Source organism: Aythya fuligula, chromosome 11 (assembly GCF_009819795.1).
Source record: "Aythya fuligula isolate bAytFul2 chromosome 11, bAytFul2.pri, whole genome shotgun sequence".
Taxonomy (NCBI): domain Eukaryota; kingdom Metazoa; phylum Chordata; class Aves; order Anseriformes; family Anatidae; genus Aythya; species Aythya fuligula.
In genome coordinates this window covers 21,373,956-21,392,786 of record NC_045569.1, presented here as the reverse complement: position 1 = coordinate 21,392,786, position 18,831 = coordinate 21,373,956, and the positions used below count along the sequence as shown (strand labels likewise).

Here is an 18,831-nt window from a genome sequence, read left to right as displayed (position 1 = left end):
GGCATCTCTAACCCACGTCTCAGATTTGCAAACCCTTTAAATGCTCACAAATAGCGAGTGAAATTGCCAAGGTTCGTCTTGATTGCCCTCCTGGCAAAACGCTTGTTAACACAGCGCAGCACAGACAGGGCGTAAAGGGCCCTTTACGGCCACTGAACACACATTGCAGTGTAAATGCTTGTAAACCAAACCGTTTGTATCCGTGATTCACACGTCCAGAAGCTACGGGTTATTCCTCACTGGAGCTCTGTTCTGGGCACTTATGGCTCTACAGCTTTGCGTGGACATTATTTGCATTTTTACATAATATTATGAGCTGCCTTGCAGGAAAGGTAGGAGGTTGATTCCAGCTCCATTGTGCTTGTGGAGAACCTCTCCCCACAGCGCTTGTTCTCTGGTTTCACCGGCCATCCAGAACAGATGAAGTGCCTGGTAGGCTTCCAGAAGCCTTTGCTTGTGAACCCAGTTGCTGCTGAGGGATTTATAACGGGGAGGAGAAGATGCTTTTCCCACGTAAATCACTCAGCAGATCTGTGCTCCTCCTGTTTATGTCCAGGCGTGGGGTGTGTTACAGACTGAGAGTTGATGTTTCTCAGTGACTGGAGGTGCCCTGTCCGGTAACCTGCCCAGAGGAGCGAACTGGAGGAAGGTGCAGCAGGTTACTGCAAGCACAGTGGCAAAGCAGGAGGAAAACGTACCCAACGAGGAGGGGTGGCTTACAGAGCTGCAGCACACGTGAAGCCGCTCTTTGGCATTTCCACAAGTATCTGCTTCCAGCTCCTTGGCGAGGAGGCTGCCTGTGCCTGCAGATCAGTGCTGCTGGGGAGCAACGGCTTCGTCTGCAGCCTGGGGGAGCTGCATGGAGACCCCCCCCCCAGTGTCCCCAGGAGCCAGGTTTTATCTCCGCCCTGGGGCCACCTGGGGCAAGGTTAAATGCACGGTGCCAGCGACCTGCACCCGCTCTGCCAGAAGGAAACGCTGGATGGGGCCACCTAGCAGAGAGCTGGTGCAGGAACGTGCTGGGGTGGGTGGATTGGAGAGGGCACTGCGTACCGGCCCGCAGCACTGGCACTCCTGGTGAACACAGCAGATACCCACCGGCGCTCTGAAACTCTCTTCTCTCTCCTGCCATTGCCCTGGCAATATTTTTAAGAACACAAAGGACAGAGCATTCGAGCACTGCTGGGGAATCGGATAAAAATCAAGGGCACACTTGAGAGGAGCTGTAGCTGAGGGTGCGTTTCAAATCAGGTTGCTTTGTCCTGTCCCCAGATGCTCCGGTACACCGTCAGCCCTACCAGGGTGCCTTGGAAGTCAGTGCGAGGTTACTATTCCTATCCTTCAAAGTTTTCTGCTGAGCTAAGAACAGCAAAGCCCTGCTTGCCTTGACACTACCAGCTGCTGTGCTGTGTCTCCCTGCTACCAAAGCGCCGTGCCCTTGCTCCCGCAGATCAGCTCCCCGAGCCCAGCCCCGCAGGAGCAGCTCAGACCTCCCCGACCTGCACACGAGCACTTTGAATGCCAGCATCCCTGCTGCACGCCTGGTGCAGCTAACTCACACTCGTACAGCTCAGGCACCCAGCCTCCAGATTGTTTAGGTGCAGATCCAACTTGCCCAACAGAATATGGGACTTTCAGGCTTGCTTATAAGATTTGGGAGCCCGAGCCAATGGACTTGATTTTGAACACAGCTTGGGCTGATTTCTTTTGGAAAGCCCAGCCTGGGCAGAGGCCAACACGCTTGGAGTCCTCTCTAGCAAGCACAAGCTCTCTGTGCACATGCTGCAGGTAGAAGAGGAGCTCTGGGGGCACAAAGTGAGCACCCACTCCCAGCACTGAACGTGAATGTGTGCCTCAGAGCAGTGCTGTGTCCTGGGGATATGTTTTAATGACACAAATGTCAACACCTGCCCTGTTTCCTCAGCCCCCTCTGCAGCCTGAGCTTGATGCCTCTGAGCCTGTCTGTATAGAAAAATGCCCATTTTCCTTTCCCTGGGGGCTCCTCCGGGGCATCTCACCCATCTTACCCCCCTGCCAGGTGAGGCAGCTGCCAGAGCCAGCCCTGCAGTGAGTGCATTCACACCGAGGTGTTAACGAGCGAGTGGGCAGCGAGCCCCCAGCACCCGTCCTGCCTACCCCGCTACAGCTGGGTGCACAGATTAACAGGTTATTTCCTACATTCAAGCTTGAAAGAGGGAGGAGACTGCGAGGGAACTGAATTGATCAGGAGGATGCTGGCATGTAAGAGTGCCTGCCATCAGCTGAGTCAACGTGAGCCCAGCTAATGCAAAAGGTGGAAGCAGGCGCTAAAACCACCAGGAGCCACCTTTTACACAGCTGATTATTTTGGCGTGGAAATAAGAGAAGGTGTGCTTCACTGGCACCAGCACCCAGCAGCAGGCATCGAAGGACAAGCAAGCCCCTGCTGCAGTGCTGCTGCCTCCCTGCGCAGGCAGCCTGTGCAGAGCCCTGTGCTGCATGCACCGGTGGTGCCGTGCTCGGCCGGTGGCTGCAGCACCTCTGCTGTCACCCCACGTGCTCCACCTGCTCTGTCGGATTCTCCCCTAGAGCCCGTTACAGCGTGCTTGGAGCTGCTGGAGCACAATGTCCCTGCTGCTGCTTTCCCATTCCTGAGAGCGCGGGATAACAACGGGATGGGTGCCCTGTTCCCGTGCTGGCTGCACGGGGCTGTGCCTGCTTGGGGCACGGCGAGCGGGCCCACGGTGCTGCTGCAGTGACTGCTGCTGCTGCACGCAGCTATACTCGGGCTCAAGCCTGGGCGTTGTGAAGGATGCCCATAGGAACTGCTTTGATGTTTATTAAACACTTAAATGGAGAGAGAAGAAGCTGCTGCAATTAAAATGCTTGGAAATGACGAGAAATCTTAACTCTGGCAAAACTGCTTGTCTCTCCATGGCCACCAGCAGCGGGCCTGACCCTTTGTATGCAGCACAGCTCGTGGGAGAAGTGGTGAGTACTTCACCTCTGCTTTCCCAGAGCACAGGGGTCACACTGCAAATGCCTTAGAATCGATCAAAGCACGCGTCACGCTCAAAAAATAAACCTCCTTTTGTTTTGGGAAATCACAGTTTCCATATCTGCGCCAGCCTTGGAAACTATCCGCTGTTTTTTCCATTACCCTCCCTATCACCTGAGGGGAGTCCGGGTTAAATTGCCGTGTGGCTGGGACACGGGGCGGCTGCCATCCCTGCCGTGGGCTCCACCACAGCCCAACGCTGCTCGTGCTTGGTGCTGGGAGCTCTGCTGTCCCCCAGCAGCCTGCTCGGGCTGGAGGGGCGTTGGGCAGGGGGCAGGGGACACGGCACATCCCCAGCCCCATCCCTGGGGCCAGCCGCTCCCAGCCCATGGGACATCTTTTCCTCTCCTGTTCCACTCTGCCTCTCGGCTCCCCTGGCGTGGGGCTTGGCTGCACGGGGACAGAGCAAAGCCCACAGCACGTTCCCTGCTGAGCAGGCACAAAAGCAGCTCCACTGCCCGGGGCTGGGTCCCTGTGACAAGGAGCTGTGCGAGACCCCAACCCCGCAGCCAGGGCCCTCGCTGCCCTGCCCCACGGCGGTGGCTGCCTGCTCGGCCCCGTGACGACCCACAGGGAGGCAGGACGGATGGGGGCTGCCTCAGTTCCTGCTCTGGGGCTCGCTGATCAGTGCTCGGTTGGCAGGATGGGCCGGCTGTGGGGAAATGCCTTTAGCTGCATGCTCGGACACATTTTTATCACAAGCAGAGAGGTCAGGTGGTGAAGTGGGATGCAGGAGCTGTGTGACCAGGCTGGAAGGGAAGGAGGGGAGAGCCCTGGGCCACGAGGAGAGTTGGATGTGCAGGTAAGTGCTGGAGTTTGCTGGACTCTACCCACCTGCAATTGGGGTAATGCCGGGAGAACTCAGCCAGGAGGACAGAGCCCTGCCCGTCAGCTGGAGGGGCAGCCGGGCACGGGGTGCTGAGGTGCTGAGGGTGCCCTGCTCCCGGCCACTCTGCCCCTCCTGGGCCTGACCCGGCACCCAGCGGGCACCCGCACCCTGTCCCATGGCGAGCGGCTCTGGGTGCCTGGAAATGGCAGCACCCTTCCCAATTCCAGCCCGTTCCCTCCTGTTGCCATGGCAGCCTGTGACCTCACTGAATTCCTTGGAGAAGTGCCAACATTTTCGGAGGAAACAAAGCTAATTAACGCGGTTTTCCTGATGCCCTCCCTGTCTGCAGGGGCTTGGTCACACCAGGCTGGGGTGCGACCCTCTGGCGGTGAGGGCAGGTGGGCTCACGCACCGCCCCGCAGCCACCCCAGCTCTGTGTGTGCCCATCACCGTGGGGTCTGACCCACCCAGTGCCCATCACCGTGGGTTTGGCCGACCCAGTGCTCCCAGCAGCAGGCAGCCCCCAGGATGCGGGGAGCACCGGGGCCCTGCCTGCCCCACACAGGCTGCGGCTCTCAGCAGCGCCCAGTTTTGCTGTGCTGTGCGTGGCACACCAGGCCCGCGTGGCAAGGAGGGATTACAGGAAGAAGAGCAGAAACAAACGGAGACCTCGGCTCCTCTTCTCCCACCTGTGACCCCTGGCAGTGGCTGTGCCGGCGGCAGGAGCAGGGCTGGGAGGGGGAAGGCTGCTGGAGGGTGCTGCTGCCTCGCTGTGCCATGCGCCCACCGCAGCCTCAGGGACCGCAGGGGCTGGCCGGGCAGCAGCCGCTGGGCACGGGTCCGGGCCACAGCCACGGGTGGGGGACGGGAGCGGGGACATCCCGCGGTCAGCAAGGAGCCCTGGGCCAGGTTTGGGGGTGCTTTCCCGAGGGGCCCGAGGTTGTAGCACCCAGCTGAGCATCCCCGGAGCCCAGCCGGTGGGCTCTGAGGTCGCAGCTGCCCCGGGGGCCCGGCTGCCCCGGGGGTCCCACCTAACCGGTGCCCGGTGCACTGGGGCTGGGGGCTCCCCACGGGCTGCGGGGGCGCTCTGCGGGCGGGCTCCCTTTACCCGGGGCTCCCTCCCGGCGCCCCGCGGAGCCGCTCCCGGTCCCGGTCCCCGGTTGCCCGCCGGGGCGGTCCCGGGGGAGCGGCGGGTGTGTGGGGGCTACCGGCCCTGCGCCCCGCGGCGGGGAGGCGAGCGGAGGGGAGCGGAGGGCGGCTCGGGGGAGCTCGGCGCGGCCGCCCCCGCGGCTGGCGGCGGGGCAGGGCCGTCCCCGGCGCGGGGCGCTCCCGGTGCCGCCGTCCGCGGCGGCGGCGCTGGCACCGGCGGGGCGGCATCACGTGACGCGCCGCCCGCGGGGGACGCGGCTCCGGGACGCGGCGCTCCCCCGGCACTGCCGCCGCGGGCGCCGCGGGAGGCGAGCGCTGCGCGGGCACGGCACGGCTCGGTACAGCTCGGTACAGCTCGGTACGGCTCGGTACGGTACGGCACGGCTCGGTGCGGCTCGGCACGGCACGGCTCGGCCCGGCATGAGCCGGCGCGGCGGCCGGCGGCTCTCCGGGGGCAGCGGGCGCCGCTGATGCGGGCGCGGGGGCTGCGGCTGCTCGGCAGGTACCCGCCCGCCCGCTGCCCGGCGGGGACCATGTGAGGAGCCGGCGGCGCCGCCACGATGCAGAAGGGGATGCGGCTGAATGACGGGCACGTCACCTACCTGGGGCTGCTGGCGAAGAAGGACGGCGCCAGGAAGGGCTATCTGAGCAAGCGGAGCTCCGACAACACAAAATGGCACACCAAGTGGTTCGCGCTGCTGCAGAACATGCTCTTCTACTTCGAGACCGACTCCAGCTCCCGGCCCTCGGGGCTCTACCTGCTCGAGGGCTGCGTCTGCGACCGGGCGCCCTCCCCCAAGCCCTCCCTCACGGCCAAGGACTCCCTGGAGAAGCAGGTGGGTGCCCGGGGCCCGGCCGAGCCGAAGGGGGATGCCCGGCGGGCCCCGCACCGGCACCGGCACCGGCACCGGCACCGCGGGGCACGGCCCCGGTCCCCCCCCCCCGGGCTCCGCCGACGGGCACCGCGCCCCCCGGCAGCGCCTTGCCCCGCAGCGGAGCCGCCGCCGCCCGGGACCTGCCCACGCGTGACCGCGGCCGGGGATGGAGCGGGGGTGTCGGGGGAGTGGGTACCGGGGGGGCCGCCCGGAGCGGGCACCGCCGGGCCGCGTTGGCGGCGCGCCCCGGGGCAGCGGGTGGGAGTTCGTCGGGGGGGGGGGCCGGGTGCTGCCCGGAGCCCCCCGTGCCGCCCCGTCACGGCTAATTAGCTGCCGTTAATTGGCGGCGGGGCTGCGGCGCGATGCGCCCCCCGGCGGCCGCGGCCCGCGCTTTGCGCAGCGAGGCTCCACGCGTGTCCGCGGCACGGAGCCGCCTCGCCCCCGCGCTGCCGCTGGGCACCCGGCCCCGGCACAGCCCCGGGTCCCCGCGGGGCCGCTCCATCCTCACCGGGGCTCGGCCGTTCGGCTGCAAAATTCGCCAGCCCGCGGCAACCCGGGGTGTGCGAGTGCACCCACGGGTGTGGGGCGTCCTCTGCCACGGCCGGCCGCGGGTGCAAGGCTCGGCCCCGGCGCTTGTGAAGGTCCCGGCGAGGGAACCCACGGCCCGGCACCGCTCGGAGCGGGCAGCTTGGAAATGGGAGCGCAGTGCTCAGCGTGGGGGTGGCACGGGGCCCACTTTCACGGGGATTTCAGCCCGTGCCTGCTCCTTGCCCACGCCACGCTGTGCCTCTGCCACCAGCCTGCCAGCGAGCGCAGCACAGCCACCTCCCGGGGACACAGCAGAAGCCGGGGGCTCCACATGCCACACGCAGGGCTGTTACTTGTCTGCAGTGCTCATCGCCAGATGCTAATGTCTGCAGGTGGAAATGGCACTGAAGGAGCACAGCCGCTGCCAGGCCCCACAAGGATCGGGGTCCCCGGGCTCCCCGGCAGCCCGCAGGGCAGGCTGAGCCCCCGGGTCAGCGGGGTGGTCGGTAGCAGCACTGCAGGATGTGCTGGAGACCTCTGGCTCGGTTGTGTGGGGCCCTTTGCTGGAGGTTGATCCATCCAAGCACTCGGGCAGTGCAGGGCTTGGTGTCAAGTGGGAAGGGGGTTTCTAACCCAGGGACACAAATCTGCATCCATCACTGCCACTGCTTCCAAAATTACCCCCAGTCTTGGGGAGGCAGACAGGAGCTGGCTCGCTGTGGATGAATTCAGCCCCCAAATGTGATGTGTTGCACCAAGCCAAGTGCCCCCGTATAGAGGGCGCAGAGAAGCCCCTCAGCAGGAGCTGGCACCTTTCCCGGCGTGCAAAGCCCAGGCTGCTTGCTCACAGGAGGCAACGCACATCTCGGGTCCAGCTCTGCAGGTCTTGCATAATTTTGGCTAAGCAGGCTCACGGTGAAACGGTGGCGAGCATGCCTGCAGGGCTGCGGGACGGACCCCGCAGCGACCCGGCTGGGCCAAGGGACAGGCTAGAAGGAAACAAGCCACCGAATCGCCTCTGGCTGAGCACGGCGTGCTCAGCACTCCAGAAACCCTGCCACGGCAGCGAGGCAGTGCAGCACCAGCAGGCCTGGCACGTCTTGGCACTCCCAGCAGGATCACTGGAATATCTCACTGCTGTGACCGAAATACCATTGCGTTTTTTTTCTCTCACAGTCCTGCCTCTTGCGTTCGAGTGGCCCCCTGCGTGCTGCGTGGTCTGCTTCCAGCAGCAGCGAGGGGCGTGTGTCCGCAGGGGGGTCACGCCGCTGTCCTGGTCTGTCAGCTGCGCCCCCGTGGCAGCGTAATAGATGCTGTTGCTCGTCCCTGGTTTGGCTCAAATCAAGCTTGCTAGCCAGGTTTTGGCTCTTTGTGTTTGTACAGGAGGGATTTTCCGTCAGGTAAACGCTAAGGGGAGGCCGTCACCATCCCTTTCATTTTCAGAACACACCTGGAAGATTTACCTCTGGTGTAAAGGGGCTGCAGCCACGCGGTGCAGTGAGCTCCTGCCACACCAAGTACTGCAAGGCCCTGACCCGGGCTGCTTTACCCAGGGCTAGCGCCTGGCTCGTGATTTTGTAGAATTCACCGGGACAATTTTAAATGAAAGCGCTCAAACACTTGAATACCCACTGCTTTGCAACGAATTAATCTGATACCAGATGAGATAAGCAGCAGAATATTCATGGTGCAGGTCTGCAGCCTGGGCTGTGCAGGACGCTGAAGGAAGGCAAACGGCAAGGAAAGCCGGCAGGTGTCTGAGGAAGGTGTCAGTCCTGCAGAACAGATGTGATGTTTTCCTCCAGCTCACCTGGTACCGAGCCTTGTTCAGCGTTGGTGGCTCTTCGGAAGGAAGGTGCTGAGGAAATTTCTAGCATTGCCCATCATCGCTGTTAATTGTTTTCTGAGGGAATTCATCCATCCAGGCAGCTGTGGGTCAGGCCGGGGGGACAGGGTTCCCTTCACGGAGGAGGTTCACATTTAGAGTCCTTCGTAACTGGGGTAAAACCTGGAAGGTTTCAGATTCTCCAGAAAAGAGAATTTTTTAAAAAGTTGGTCTTCCAAAACCCTCTCTGTTTTAATGTTCATGTATTTTGCTTTGGTGTGGATTTTTTTTTCTCTGTGAATGCAGTGTATTTTTAGCATGCAGCACATGGGAGAATAAAGGAGCAAAGTTATTTGAAAAACAGAGGCACTGAACGGGGATTTGGGCACCTCTGGAAACTCCTCTCTTTTAGCCTGTGTTTCTGCAGATGAAATTTTCTTCAAATCTCTTTGCTTTTGCGAAATATTTCGTGTCTGGGTGGGGTGCCAGGCTCTGGCCCCGGGGACAGCCCACTGCTCGGCTGCCAGGGGGTGCTGGGGGGGCTTTGGGGTGCAGATCTGACAGGGCAATGGGCAGGTGCCTGGCCCTGCGGGGTGACCCCCCCCCCTTTTTGTCCCCCATCGGTGCCTGGGCCAGGTGCTCCCCTGGCACCTGCTGTCCCCATCCCTGCAGCCAGCGAGGACGAGGCTATGGGAATTTTGGCGTTGCCACATCACAGCTTTGGGAGGCACAGGGGGCAGAGGAGGAGGGAGGGGGACACGGTTCGAGGCGGGTTTGCAGGCCTGCACTGGTGCCATGAGTGCTCCACCAGCAGCCCTCTGTGGCTCAGACGAGAGCCAAGATGATGCTGAGTCAAGTGGCAGCGCTGTGCGAAAACCCTTGACTTGAAACTCGGGAGCACTCTGAAGCGAGGAGGCTTTTTTCCCACAAAGGCGAGGCTGCTCTTGTGCGCACACGGCGTATAACTCTGGATTTTCTTCCCCCATCTCTTAAGCTTTTGCCAGTGATAGGCATAACATTTATTGTCTGTGCTACTGGGGAGGCAGTGGGGACCGGAGGAAGCATCTTGTGGGATGCGAGGCTGGAGGGGAGCTGGGCAGCTGCCCGGTGGGGCGGTGAGGGTCGCTGGCAGTGGCTCCCTCCAGCCCTTCAGGGTGGGTTTCTGCTCCCCTCCATCCCACCCTGCTCATTTATTTCCCTGCACAGCTGAGGAGGGTGTGAGAAAACCACGTCTCTCCGCAGCACCAGCAGCACAAGGAGCTGTGGGTGCCAACCAGAGGTACCGTGGGCACCGGGGCACCCCGTGGCACCAGGGCTGGAGGGGAGGGTGCTGGGGCACCTCCAGCCCCCCGAGCTGCCCTCCCATGGGTGCTGTCCTCGTGTGCTCCTCACCCCACGTCCTCCAGCAGGGTCCCAGCCGGTGCCCATGGAGCACGTGCTGCGCTGCCAGGAGGAAGCGACCCCGGCCAGGCTGGGAGCCGCGGCTGAGCCCTCGCTCCTGCCGCTGGTGGATGGGGAGCACGGGGAGCTCCCCAAGGGTGCACATGGCAGAGCTCACGGGTACAGAGCCCACAGAAAGGGGTGATAGTGGATGAACTGGAGGAAAGCTGCAAGTACAGCTGGTGGGAATGGACAAGCACCCGTCTCAGGGATCTGTGCCATGTCCCAGCTGGTGGGGACCATGTGGACCATGGGCAGTGGGAGTGGGAGCAGTGGCAGGGGAGCCACAAGCGGCTTTGAACGTGGCCCCAAAATGAGCAGCAGGAAAGGGAGAGCGGCGCTGGGCCTGTGGGCAGGGCACATGGCTCCCCGCGGGGACCAGCAGCTTGTGCAGGGAGGTGTTCGGGGGGCAGGCGTGGGGTGAGGGCGCTCCCGCGGGCCGGCTGCCAGCCACAGCAAAACAAAACCAGTGGGTGCCGGGCCATGCGGCAGGGCTGCGTGGAGACAGCACTCGGCGAGCCGCATGGAGATGCTGTCATCGGCCCTGAATCCGGCAGCAGCTGAGTTTCTGTACCAAGCGCGCTTTGCACGGGGAGGGACTGCGCTCGCCGTGTTCTAGAAAAGTCTGATTTTTCTTGGGGGTATCCGTCTGAGCCTGCTGCTGTCTGATTGCAGTCTCTCTGATTATTCACATTATGCTTATTCAAAGGACAGGATAATATAATGTGATCTGTGTGACTGATCGCGATGAAGCCATGTAGCTGTGAGCGAGCACAGGACACCTTGCCTCTGCGGTGACTGGCTTTGTCATAGGATAAAAAGCCGTTCCCCAGATTTCTCATAGAAATCCCAGTAAGGAATTTGGGGGACAAAAATTCTTCTTACAGATGTTCTGCAAACAAAGGAGCTAAAGTCATTGAATAAATTATCCCCCCAGCAGTAAGCACAACATGAGCTGGTCAGGACAAAGCTCGCTGCGAGCTGGCAGTGGGGCTGCGCTGCTGGGGCTGCCGGCACCCCCCTGAAGCCCAGACCCTGCTGGTAGCGGGGGCCACGAGCATCTGCAGTGCCTGTGGCCAGGCTGAGCAGGGTGCACACATTAAGCAGTCATCTGCCCATGGTGTTCGGGGCTGTGCTTGTCTACACGTTTATAAATGTTTTTTTTTTAAAAGTCTCCGATCCACCTAAATCCACAGGTCCCAGAACATCAGGAGAGCAAATGACGTGCTGTGTCACGGCTTCCTTTGGTGTGGGTATTCCAAGCTGGTGTTTTTTGGTGGTGTTCCAGGTATATTTGGTTACTGCATGGTCAGTAGTAAGTCCCCAGCTGTCCCAGCCATGGAGGGGTGCAGGCACTAAACGCCTCCCCAGGGTTTGGCAGATCCAGTCCCAAAAGCTCAGCACTGGCGGCTCAGATCCCCGCTGCCCCGGGAGCTGCCAGGTTGCTGGGTTGTTGAAAAAAGTGGTTTGGTGCATCAAAACCCCCAGCCGAAGTCATAAAATGGTCATCAGGGTGTTTTCATCACCAAAGACTGGAAGTCAGTACTACACCGTGGTTTCTGATAAAGGAAAAAGGCCGAGAGCATTTTCACATCTGAAACAAAACCAGAAGATCTGAAAAGCAAAACACTATTCAAAACTTTAAAGGATTTTTTTTTCCAGTGTGATTTTTTTGGGGGGAGATGTATGGGCTGCTTCAGAGCAGGAGACCTCCTGGCCCACAGAGCGCTGCTTGGCTTCCCCCGTCAGCCTCCTTCCCGTGGCTCGCTGGCTCTCTGCCCGTTGTCCAGCTGGGTGTTTATGAACTTGGAGTTAGAACAGTTTTCTAGAACCATGTGCTTCCAGCCAGGCTTTCTGCCGTGAGATGAAGGTGGCAGTAACTCTGCCTTCATACCCAGGGCATTAGGAACCTGAGCGTATTTACTTGAAATCTGAAGTTTTGAACATGAAGTACGGTTTGTGAACTGTAAACCCGAACTACTCACCAATCTGCAGGTGGTCCTGGTGGCTTTGTGTTTTAAGCCTGATACCAGTCCTTCCCTGTCTTTCACACGTTCTCGCCCAGGAGATTTGTGAAATCTGCCAGAGGGGCAGGGGAAAGGAGGGAGGAACCTTCCCCAGCCTGGTCCCTCGGCTCAGCAGCTGGAGCTGCGTGTTCTCGGCAGCACAGACACAGCGTACACATTTTGCACAAACACGCGGGCACAGAGGCATTGCAGCGATGGCAATGCTCGTACATGGAGCTGGGCAGAGGTTTGCATCTCTGCTGTGCCCCGGCTCAGGGGTTTGGGGTGCTGCTGTGCCCCTCGTGCCCCCTCCAAGGCCAAGGTGATGGCTGCGCTCCCTGGCTGCATGGGAGCACAGCTTCAGAGCCTGCCCGAAGTGCCCGTGTGTGAGCCCCTTACAGCACGTCCTGCGGCACAGGAGAGAGCCTGCTGCCTCTGTTTTATTTTGTGATAGCTGCCTGTAAGCCAGCGAGCTGCCCGGCCGCCCCTCTCCGTCTGAGTCACGGGTCCCGTCTCCCCAGCGCCCACGGTATGTAGGTCAGTGAAGCTAAAAGCTGCCGGTGCTGGCTGTGGATTTTTAGACTCATCCATCCAAAGCAGGCCGTTTCTCCTCCCTTGCCCTTTATGTCAGCTGCAATAACCGTCAGCGGCATGAGCAGGCGTCCGCGTACCTGTGTGCCACGGGCGACGAGGGGATGTGTGTCCCCATGCAGGGGGCAGCACCCCACTGTGGGACGTGGGGCAGCGCCTGCCACGAGTGGGGAGCCCCACGGGACGGCCGGGCTGGGCAGAGCCGCTCCACACAGCAAATTGCTGGCACCCACTGGAGCTGGGAGGTGGCACTGGGCACAGAGCTGCAGCCTCAAGTCACGGCTGGTAATTAAACCTGCCCTCGCACCTGAGGCATCGGAGGGCTCAGGGGTCCTGAGACCCACTCCTGAGCACCAGGGCTCGGTGCTGAGCCAGCAGCAGCACCCAGAGGCGTTCAGCACCAGGTCTGGAATAGTTCAATCTCCTATTTTTGAAACAATGCATGATTTTAAACCTTTGGCTTTTAATTTATTTTTAATGTGCTTGCTTAGTAAAAGGTAAGAAACAAAACCATTGAGGAGCATGGTTGGGCCAACAGCAGTGCTTCTGCTTACGGCAGGTCTGCCCCTGCTGTTCCCTTCTCCTTTATTCTGAACGCTGCAGACCGGGCTGTTTTGTCCCCAGTACCTGCAGTGCCGGTGCTGTCCCCAGGTCCCGGGGTGAGGACGGAGCCCCTTGCTCAGCCTGCCCGGTCTCAGCGGTCGGACCCCATGCACCAGTTCCCTGTTAATCCCCCGCCCCAGCGCAGCCCCTGCGAGCAGTGTGTGCCCACCCAGGCCTTGCCTCTATGGCACGCTGTTTGGCAGAGGGCAGAGCCACCGGCTGCGCCAGCAGCGCCAGCCCCGGGGACATCAGACATGAGGGAGGACGTTTCTGTGGAGCTAGGCCCTGCACATTAATCACTCGGGTAGTCTCCTTCATTAATTCAAAGTCGTTTGTTGAGATTCTGGAAGCAGAAATAGCTCCCGAGCAGCATTTTGCTATTGTGCTCTTGTCTCAGTAAAAATAGCCACGCTGGCGCTGGGGACCTTGCTGAAGTGGCAGCGGGAGCGCACTTCTGGAGAGGGGCTCGGGGTGCCGGGGCTGCGGCAGGTCCCTCCGGGCTGGGTCCCTGCTCCGTGCCACCACAGGGCCGTGGGGACACCTCTGGTGGTGGGGGGCAAGCGGGGTCCCGCAGGTCCCCGCAGGAGCAGCGGTTGTGCAGTGGAGACGTGGTCCTGGCTGCTCCCACGCTCAGCACCCCGCAGCAGCGCTCAGCATCCAGGTGCTGGCTTTGCCAGGCTGCGGGAGCTGAGGTTTTTCATGCCGGTGTCTGCCTCGGGCTGCGTTATCTCGGTGTGTTTGAGTGAAGTGTTTCAGGGGCTGAGGCGAAAGCAGAGTGCCTTGTTTGCCTGTGTTGAGGAATGCCTGCAGCCGGCTTCCTGTGATGCCTGGGTGGCTCAGGGCTCTGGAAAAAGGGTCTGGCTCCTGCAGAGCCCTGCCAGGGACGCGGTGCTGAGCCTGGCTCAGGCTGCAGGGAGCCTGCCCCGTCCCCAGGGCTGCTCGGCGGGCAGAGAGCGGTGCCCACGGGGGTCCCTGGGCAGCACCCACCGAGGGGCTCTGCACGTTGGGGCTTTCGGTGCCTGCAGAGGGCAGGTGACGGCCGCAGGGCTGCCTCTGTCCCGCTGCGGGCTCAGGGCTGGTGGCTTTCTTGCTCTTTCTTGCGATGTTTTGCTTTGTGACCTGAAATGCCCCCGTGTCGCCCTGCAGGCAGACTTGCTGCCCCCCCCCCCCAAAGGATAAAACCTCTGCAGTGCTGGGGAGGGGGGGGCGTGCATCCTGCAGCTGGCACCCAGAGCCCGCAGGCTGCAGAAGGCACCGCAGGGACGGGGAGGCTGCAAAATGCCCCATAATGAGGGACTTGAGGAGCTGCGTCTGTCTCCTTTCTCAGAAAGCAGAGTGAGTGGTGGTTTGATTAAAGGTGATTTGGTTCCTAAGTACCTCCACAGCTGTGAGCTAATGAGGTCGGCAAATGAGCAGAAAAGGGACTGAGAAGGAGCAAATGTGAGCGGTGGTGGTGTGGGGACGGTCTGGCTGCCTGCACTGGCCCTGCGGGGAGCTGGGCTGGGAGGTCTGGCTACGGGGAGGGGACGGTGCCGTGGGGAGGGGACGGTGCTGTGGGGAGGGGATGGTGCTGGGGGGGGGGACGATGCTGCTCTGGTGCCCTCCCAGCTCCTGCCCCCTGCCCCAGCCCTGTCTCGGGCTCCAGGCGCCGCTGGAGATGTTCCCGGGCTGTCGAGTGTGATGTGTCGCTGTGATAACAGAGAAGGCTCATAATTCAGGAGGAGATAACAGGTGGTGGGAGTTTTATTATTCAAATATAAAATAACTTCCTCCTTCCGAGCACGCTGCACTTCCTGGGTATTGTCTGTGGGTAACGGAGTGACAGCGCGAGCTGCGCCCTGCTCGCGGCTCCCAGGACCTGGCACTGGAGCACGAGGGGTGGCCGGGGGGCAGCAGCCCCTTGGTGTGCAGGGGGCTCGGTGCTGCTTGCCACACACACACCACTGATTTTTGGGGCCATTTGTGCAGTGAGCCTTGCCTGGCACCGACCTCACGTCCTGCTGCAGTGGGAGCCCCGGGGACGTGGGGGCTGAGCTGGGTTTGCCCCCCAAGCACGTCCTCGCGGGCAGGTGGCAGGGCCAGGAGCGCTGTGGCCGTGTCCTTGTGGGGCTGGGGATGCTCCTGGGGCCCGTGCTCCAGGGGAGGGTTTCTGGGCTTGTGGACTGGACAAGCTGCTTAGTTAGCCCTGTTTGCAGGGGAAGGGGTATAAGAGAGCTGGGCATGCGCCAGGGAGGCCCAACAACCTGCACGGCTCGAGAAGCCAACAGCTCCAGCAGCATTTGGGCTCCCTGGACAGAAGTGCAGGAGCTCGTGCTCGCTGCCCGCCGTCCTCAGAGCTGCGGCTGCATCAACCCTGTCCTTGTTGCGTGTTGTTTTTTGCCCCGTTAATTCAGGACCCGTGTTAAGCTGAGCGGCTGAGGAGCTGGTGCCAGGAGGAGCTGCTCCCAGTGGGTTTCGCCTTGGTCCAGCCGCCGGCGGTGGGATCTGGCGCTGCCGCGTTACCGGTCTCCAAGGAGACAGCAGCAAGCGCTCCAACGGCACAAACCGCGAGCCAGCGCGGGCTGCCACCGCCAGCACAATTAACACAAATACTGTAAATGTCAAGGGAGGCTAAATATAGCTGCCGTGCCGCGTCCTGCTATGCTGCCGGCCCCGAGAGCCGCCCGGTGCTGGCGCTGCCACACGTGGGGCCGCGGCTTCGCCCTGGCACCAGGGGCCGCGGTGGGTCCGGCACCGAGTCCTGCTCAGCCCCTTCCCCATGGCGAGGCTCTGTCCAGGGCTTCAGCCTCCTGGCCGTGGTTCTTTTATGTGGCTGAAAACAGCATTTGCCCAGCAGCCGTCACCTCCCAGCATTTTGTGTCTCCGTCAGTGCCCGCGGTGGGGCTGAGCCTCTTGGCCAGCCGGCAGCATCTTCCCCCCCTCCCCCATGGCCCTATGTCCCCGCGTGCTCCCAAGGCAGGACTTCCAAGGGCTTTATTTAAAACCAAGCAGCGTGCGGTTGACCGTAAGGGGCCTTCCTGACGGCCCCATGAGTGAGCAGTGACCCCCCCCTTGCCCCCACAGCATTACTTTACCGTGAACTTCACCCACGAGAACCAGAAGACCCTGGAGCTGCGCACCGAGGACGCCAAGGACTGCGACGAGTGGGTGGCGGCGATCGCTCACGCCAGGTGAGGGCTGCGGGCCCCGCGTGTCGCCCTGCAGCGAGAGGTTTGGTGGTGATTTTTGTTTCATTTTATTGCCCTGCCGTTCCCTTAAAATCTGCATTATCTTCACTGTCTGCAACCCTCCCGCGGAACCCAAATCCTCTCCTCCTTGACCAGTCCCAAACCAAAGTGGTAGCAGCGAGCGATGGAAGCACCGCAGCAGCAAACCTTGGCCGTGCCCTCCTACCTGTGCATCCCCCCAAGCGCGTAGCAAACCTGCGCTGGAAGGGGGGCAGGATGCGACCCCAGCCAGCCCAAGCAGCTCGTGGTGGGGTCCCCGGGGAGGCGTGGGGGCCGTGGTGGGGAGCAGGGAGCCAGGAGCCGTGCTAACGGCCGCGTCTGCCTGCAGCTACAGGAACCTGGCCACGGAGCACGAGGCTTTGATGCAGAAGTACCTCCATTTACTTCAGATTGTGGAAACTGAGAAAACTGTTGCCAAGCAACTTCGACAACAGATTGAAGATGGGGAAATCGAGATCGAGCGCCTGAAGGCAGAGGTACGGAGCCTGGCTTCGCTGCGCTGGGCTCGGACCGTGGTCCTGTGGGCACCTCAGTCATGTTTTTACACTTGTTTAGTGAACCCCAGCCTGATCCTCATGCAGAGAGGGGTGAGGGTGTCACAGGCATGGAGCAGTTTCCAGAATTTGGGGTTCCTGTTACATGAGTGGCTGTGACTGCCGGGGCAGGGGAACGTTTGCTCCATCAGAGAGGGCTGGGGAAGGGGCTGGCGAGTCCTGGTATGAGGTAGTGGGGAGAGATGGGGCCTCCTTGCTGTAACGTTTTGCCCTCTGTAATTTTCATCATGCACACCATGGTTGGACACCTCTGTGCGGGCTGTGCCTGGTGTTTTCGGGCACTGCAGAGCTGCAGGAGTAACGGGAACGGGAACGGGGAGGCTGGATTGCCTTGGGGAGGGACGCTGCCTTTGCCAGCTGCAAGCTGCAGCCGTTCTGGTAACCTAAATACATCAGGGAATTAACATAAACCACGCTGTAAATAAACCAGTTCACTTGGAAGGGGCTCCCTTTCCAACAGGAGCTGCTCCCGAGGCCAGCAGCTCGGCCGTGGGCAGGCTGAGTGGCTGGGGTGAGGGCAGGCGAGGCTCCGAGACACCGCCGTGACTCAGCAGCCAGCTCCGAGGGCTGAGTGCGTCCCCTGCCACCCACCTGCCCCCCAGCAGGGCTGCAGCCCCCGGCATCCCCTCGCTGCACAGCACGGGTGCCGCCAGGGTGCTGTGGCTGCTGCCTGGAGCTGTCGGCTTCTCGCCCCTGGGGGTGCCCCAGCAGCAGCCGTGGCACCGCTGAGTTTGTGCTCTCCAGCGCAGCAGGAGCGGTGCCCAAGCCCTCCACCTGCTTGGTGCGTCATTACGTGACGTCCCTGTCCCCCTCTGGCCCCACCATGGGCCAAGTTCCCATCACATTTCCCACCAGGATTAAGGCTTCGCTGCTGCCCGTCGGTGTTTTTGCCTGGGGAGGTGTGGGTGTTGCAGTGCCCAGCCCCAGCCCGGGGCTGTGGGTTAAAACCACGGGGCAGGGGCTGGAGGGAGCCGCAGCTCCGCAGCGCTTCCCCGGGCACGGGTACTTGGGCTTTTACCTTGCACTGTTTTTTTTCACTCATCTGCAGGCTTTGAAGTAGAGATCAAATGATCAGCTTCTACTTTAATGTGCAAATTTTGCTTACTCAATTAAACAAAACAACAACCACCAAAAAGCACGAGACCCCCCAACCCCCAGTCCTTTTCCCATGCTGTGTGTGTTCATCAGCCAAACAGCTTAAACTTCACTTCCAGCCCTGGGAAGGATTATTTCCAGCCATTAATTGATAGGGAATCCAAAATAACCCCACTTCATTTTTTAGGAAGCTGTGTTTGATCAGCCCTAATCACAAGTCAGCTGCCAGCCAGGGTGCGGATCATGGGGTGGTGCTGGCAGGCACTGAGATTCGAGGTGCAGGTGCTGCTTGGAGAGTTGAGGCTCCCTGTGAGAGCAGAGGGGAGAGGAGCTGCTGGAGGCCTCTCAGCCACCTCTTCCCAAAAGCAGTTCTAGGGACGGGAACAGGGGAAGCCTGCAGTGACCCCATGGCCACGCGGGGTCCCGAAGGGCTCCGGGGGTTCCCCTGGTCATGGCTCGATCCGGAGCATCCACCAGCACTGCTGAGCTTCGTTCACAGACAGTGATCAGAGGGACACAAAGCATTTTCTACCTAATGATTGCATGAAAAATGTGGCATTTTGTTAAAGTTTGGAAGAGGCAATTCATTTAAAACGCTCAGAAATTTGTAGAAATAACTTCCTTTTCCTGGGCTGCGACCGTGCGGCAGAAGCAGCTCTGCCTCTGCCCGCCCGCAGGACAGCCGTGCTCTCACGGACCTTTCCTTCCTGCCAGCCCAGCTCTCCAAAGACCAGCACACGCTTGGCTCGTGTGACCCTTTTTATTTTCTGGGTAGCACTTTTTGTTTTCTCTTACCCTTCCCTGTAGCTTTAGGAATAGTTGCAGCGCTGGGGATAGGGCGATGGGTACGGCAGCAAGAAGCTAAAAATTCAAATGCGTAAAGCTAAAAATAGATTCAGCCAAATTTGTGCTGTAAAGCTGTGACTGAATCGAAGTTTGTCCCTCTCTGCAAGCTTCAGGGACTTTAGATCTTTCTGCCCCTTTCTCTCCAACTCACTTCTCCAGCATGGCACGTGGAGGTGCCCCCAGGCAGCAGTGGTGCAGCCGGTGTTTGGCACCTGGCGAGGTCCCC

General features: G+C 60.9%; 1 protein-coding gene across 2 annotated transcripts in view; it reads left to right on the top strand.

The window, feature by feature from the left end:
* The first annotated feature begins 3,819 nt into the window (after nucleotides 1-3,819).
* The window catches only part of RASGRF1 (Ras protein specific guanine nucleotide releasing factor 1), a 32,891-nt gene continuing 17,879 nt past the window's right edge, over nucleotides 3,820-18,831 (top strand). For both annotated transcript variants that reach the window (XM_032195115.1, XM_032195114.1), the window contains exons 1-4: nucleotides 3,820-3,839; nucleotides 5,518-5,851; nucleotides 15,947-16,053; nucleotides 16,439-16,586. In XM_032195115.1, coding sequence (XP_032051006.1) covers nucleotides 5,576-5,851; nucleotides 15,947-16,053; nucleotides 16,439-16,586 — 531 coding nt within the window. In that variant the 5' untranslated portion in view covers nucleotides 3,820-3,839; nucleotides 5,518-5,575. The remainder of the gene's footprint in view (nucleotides 3,840-5,517; nucleotides 5,852-15,946; nucleotides 16,054-16,438; nucleotides 16,587-18,831) is intronic.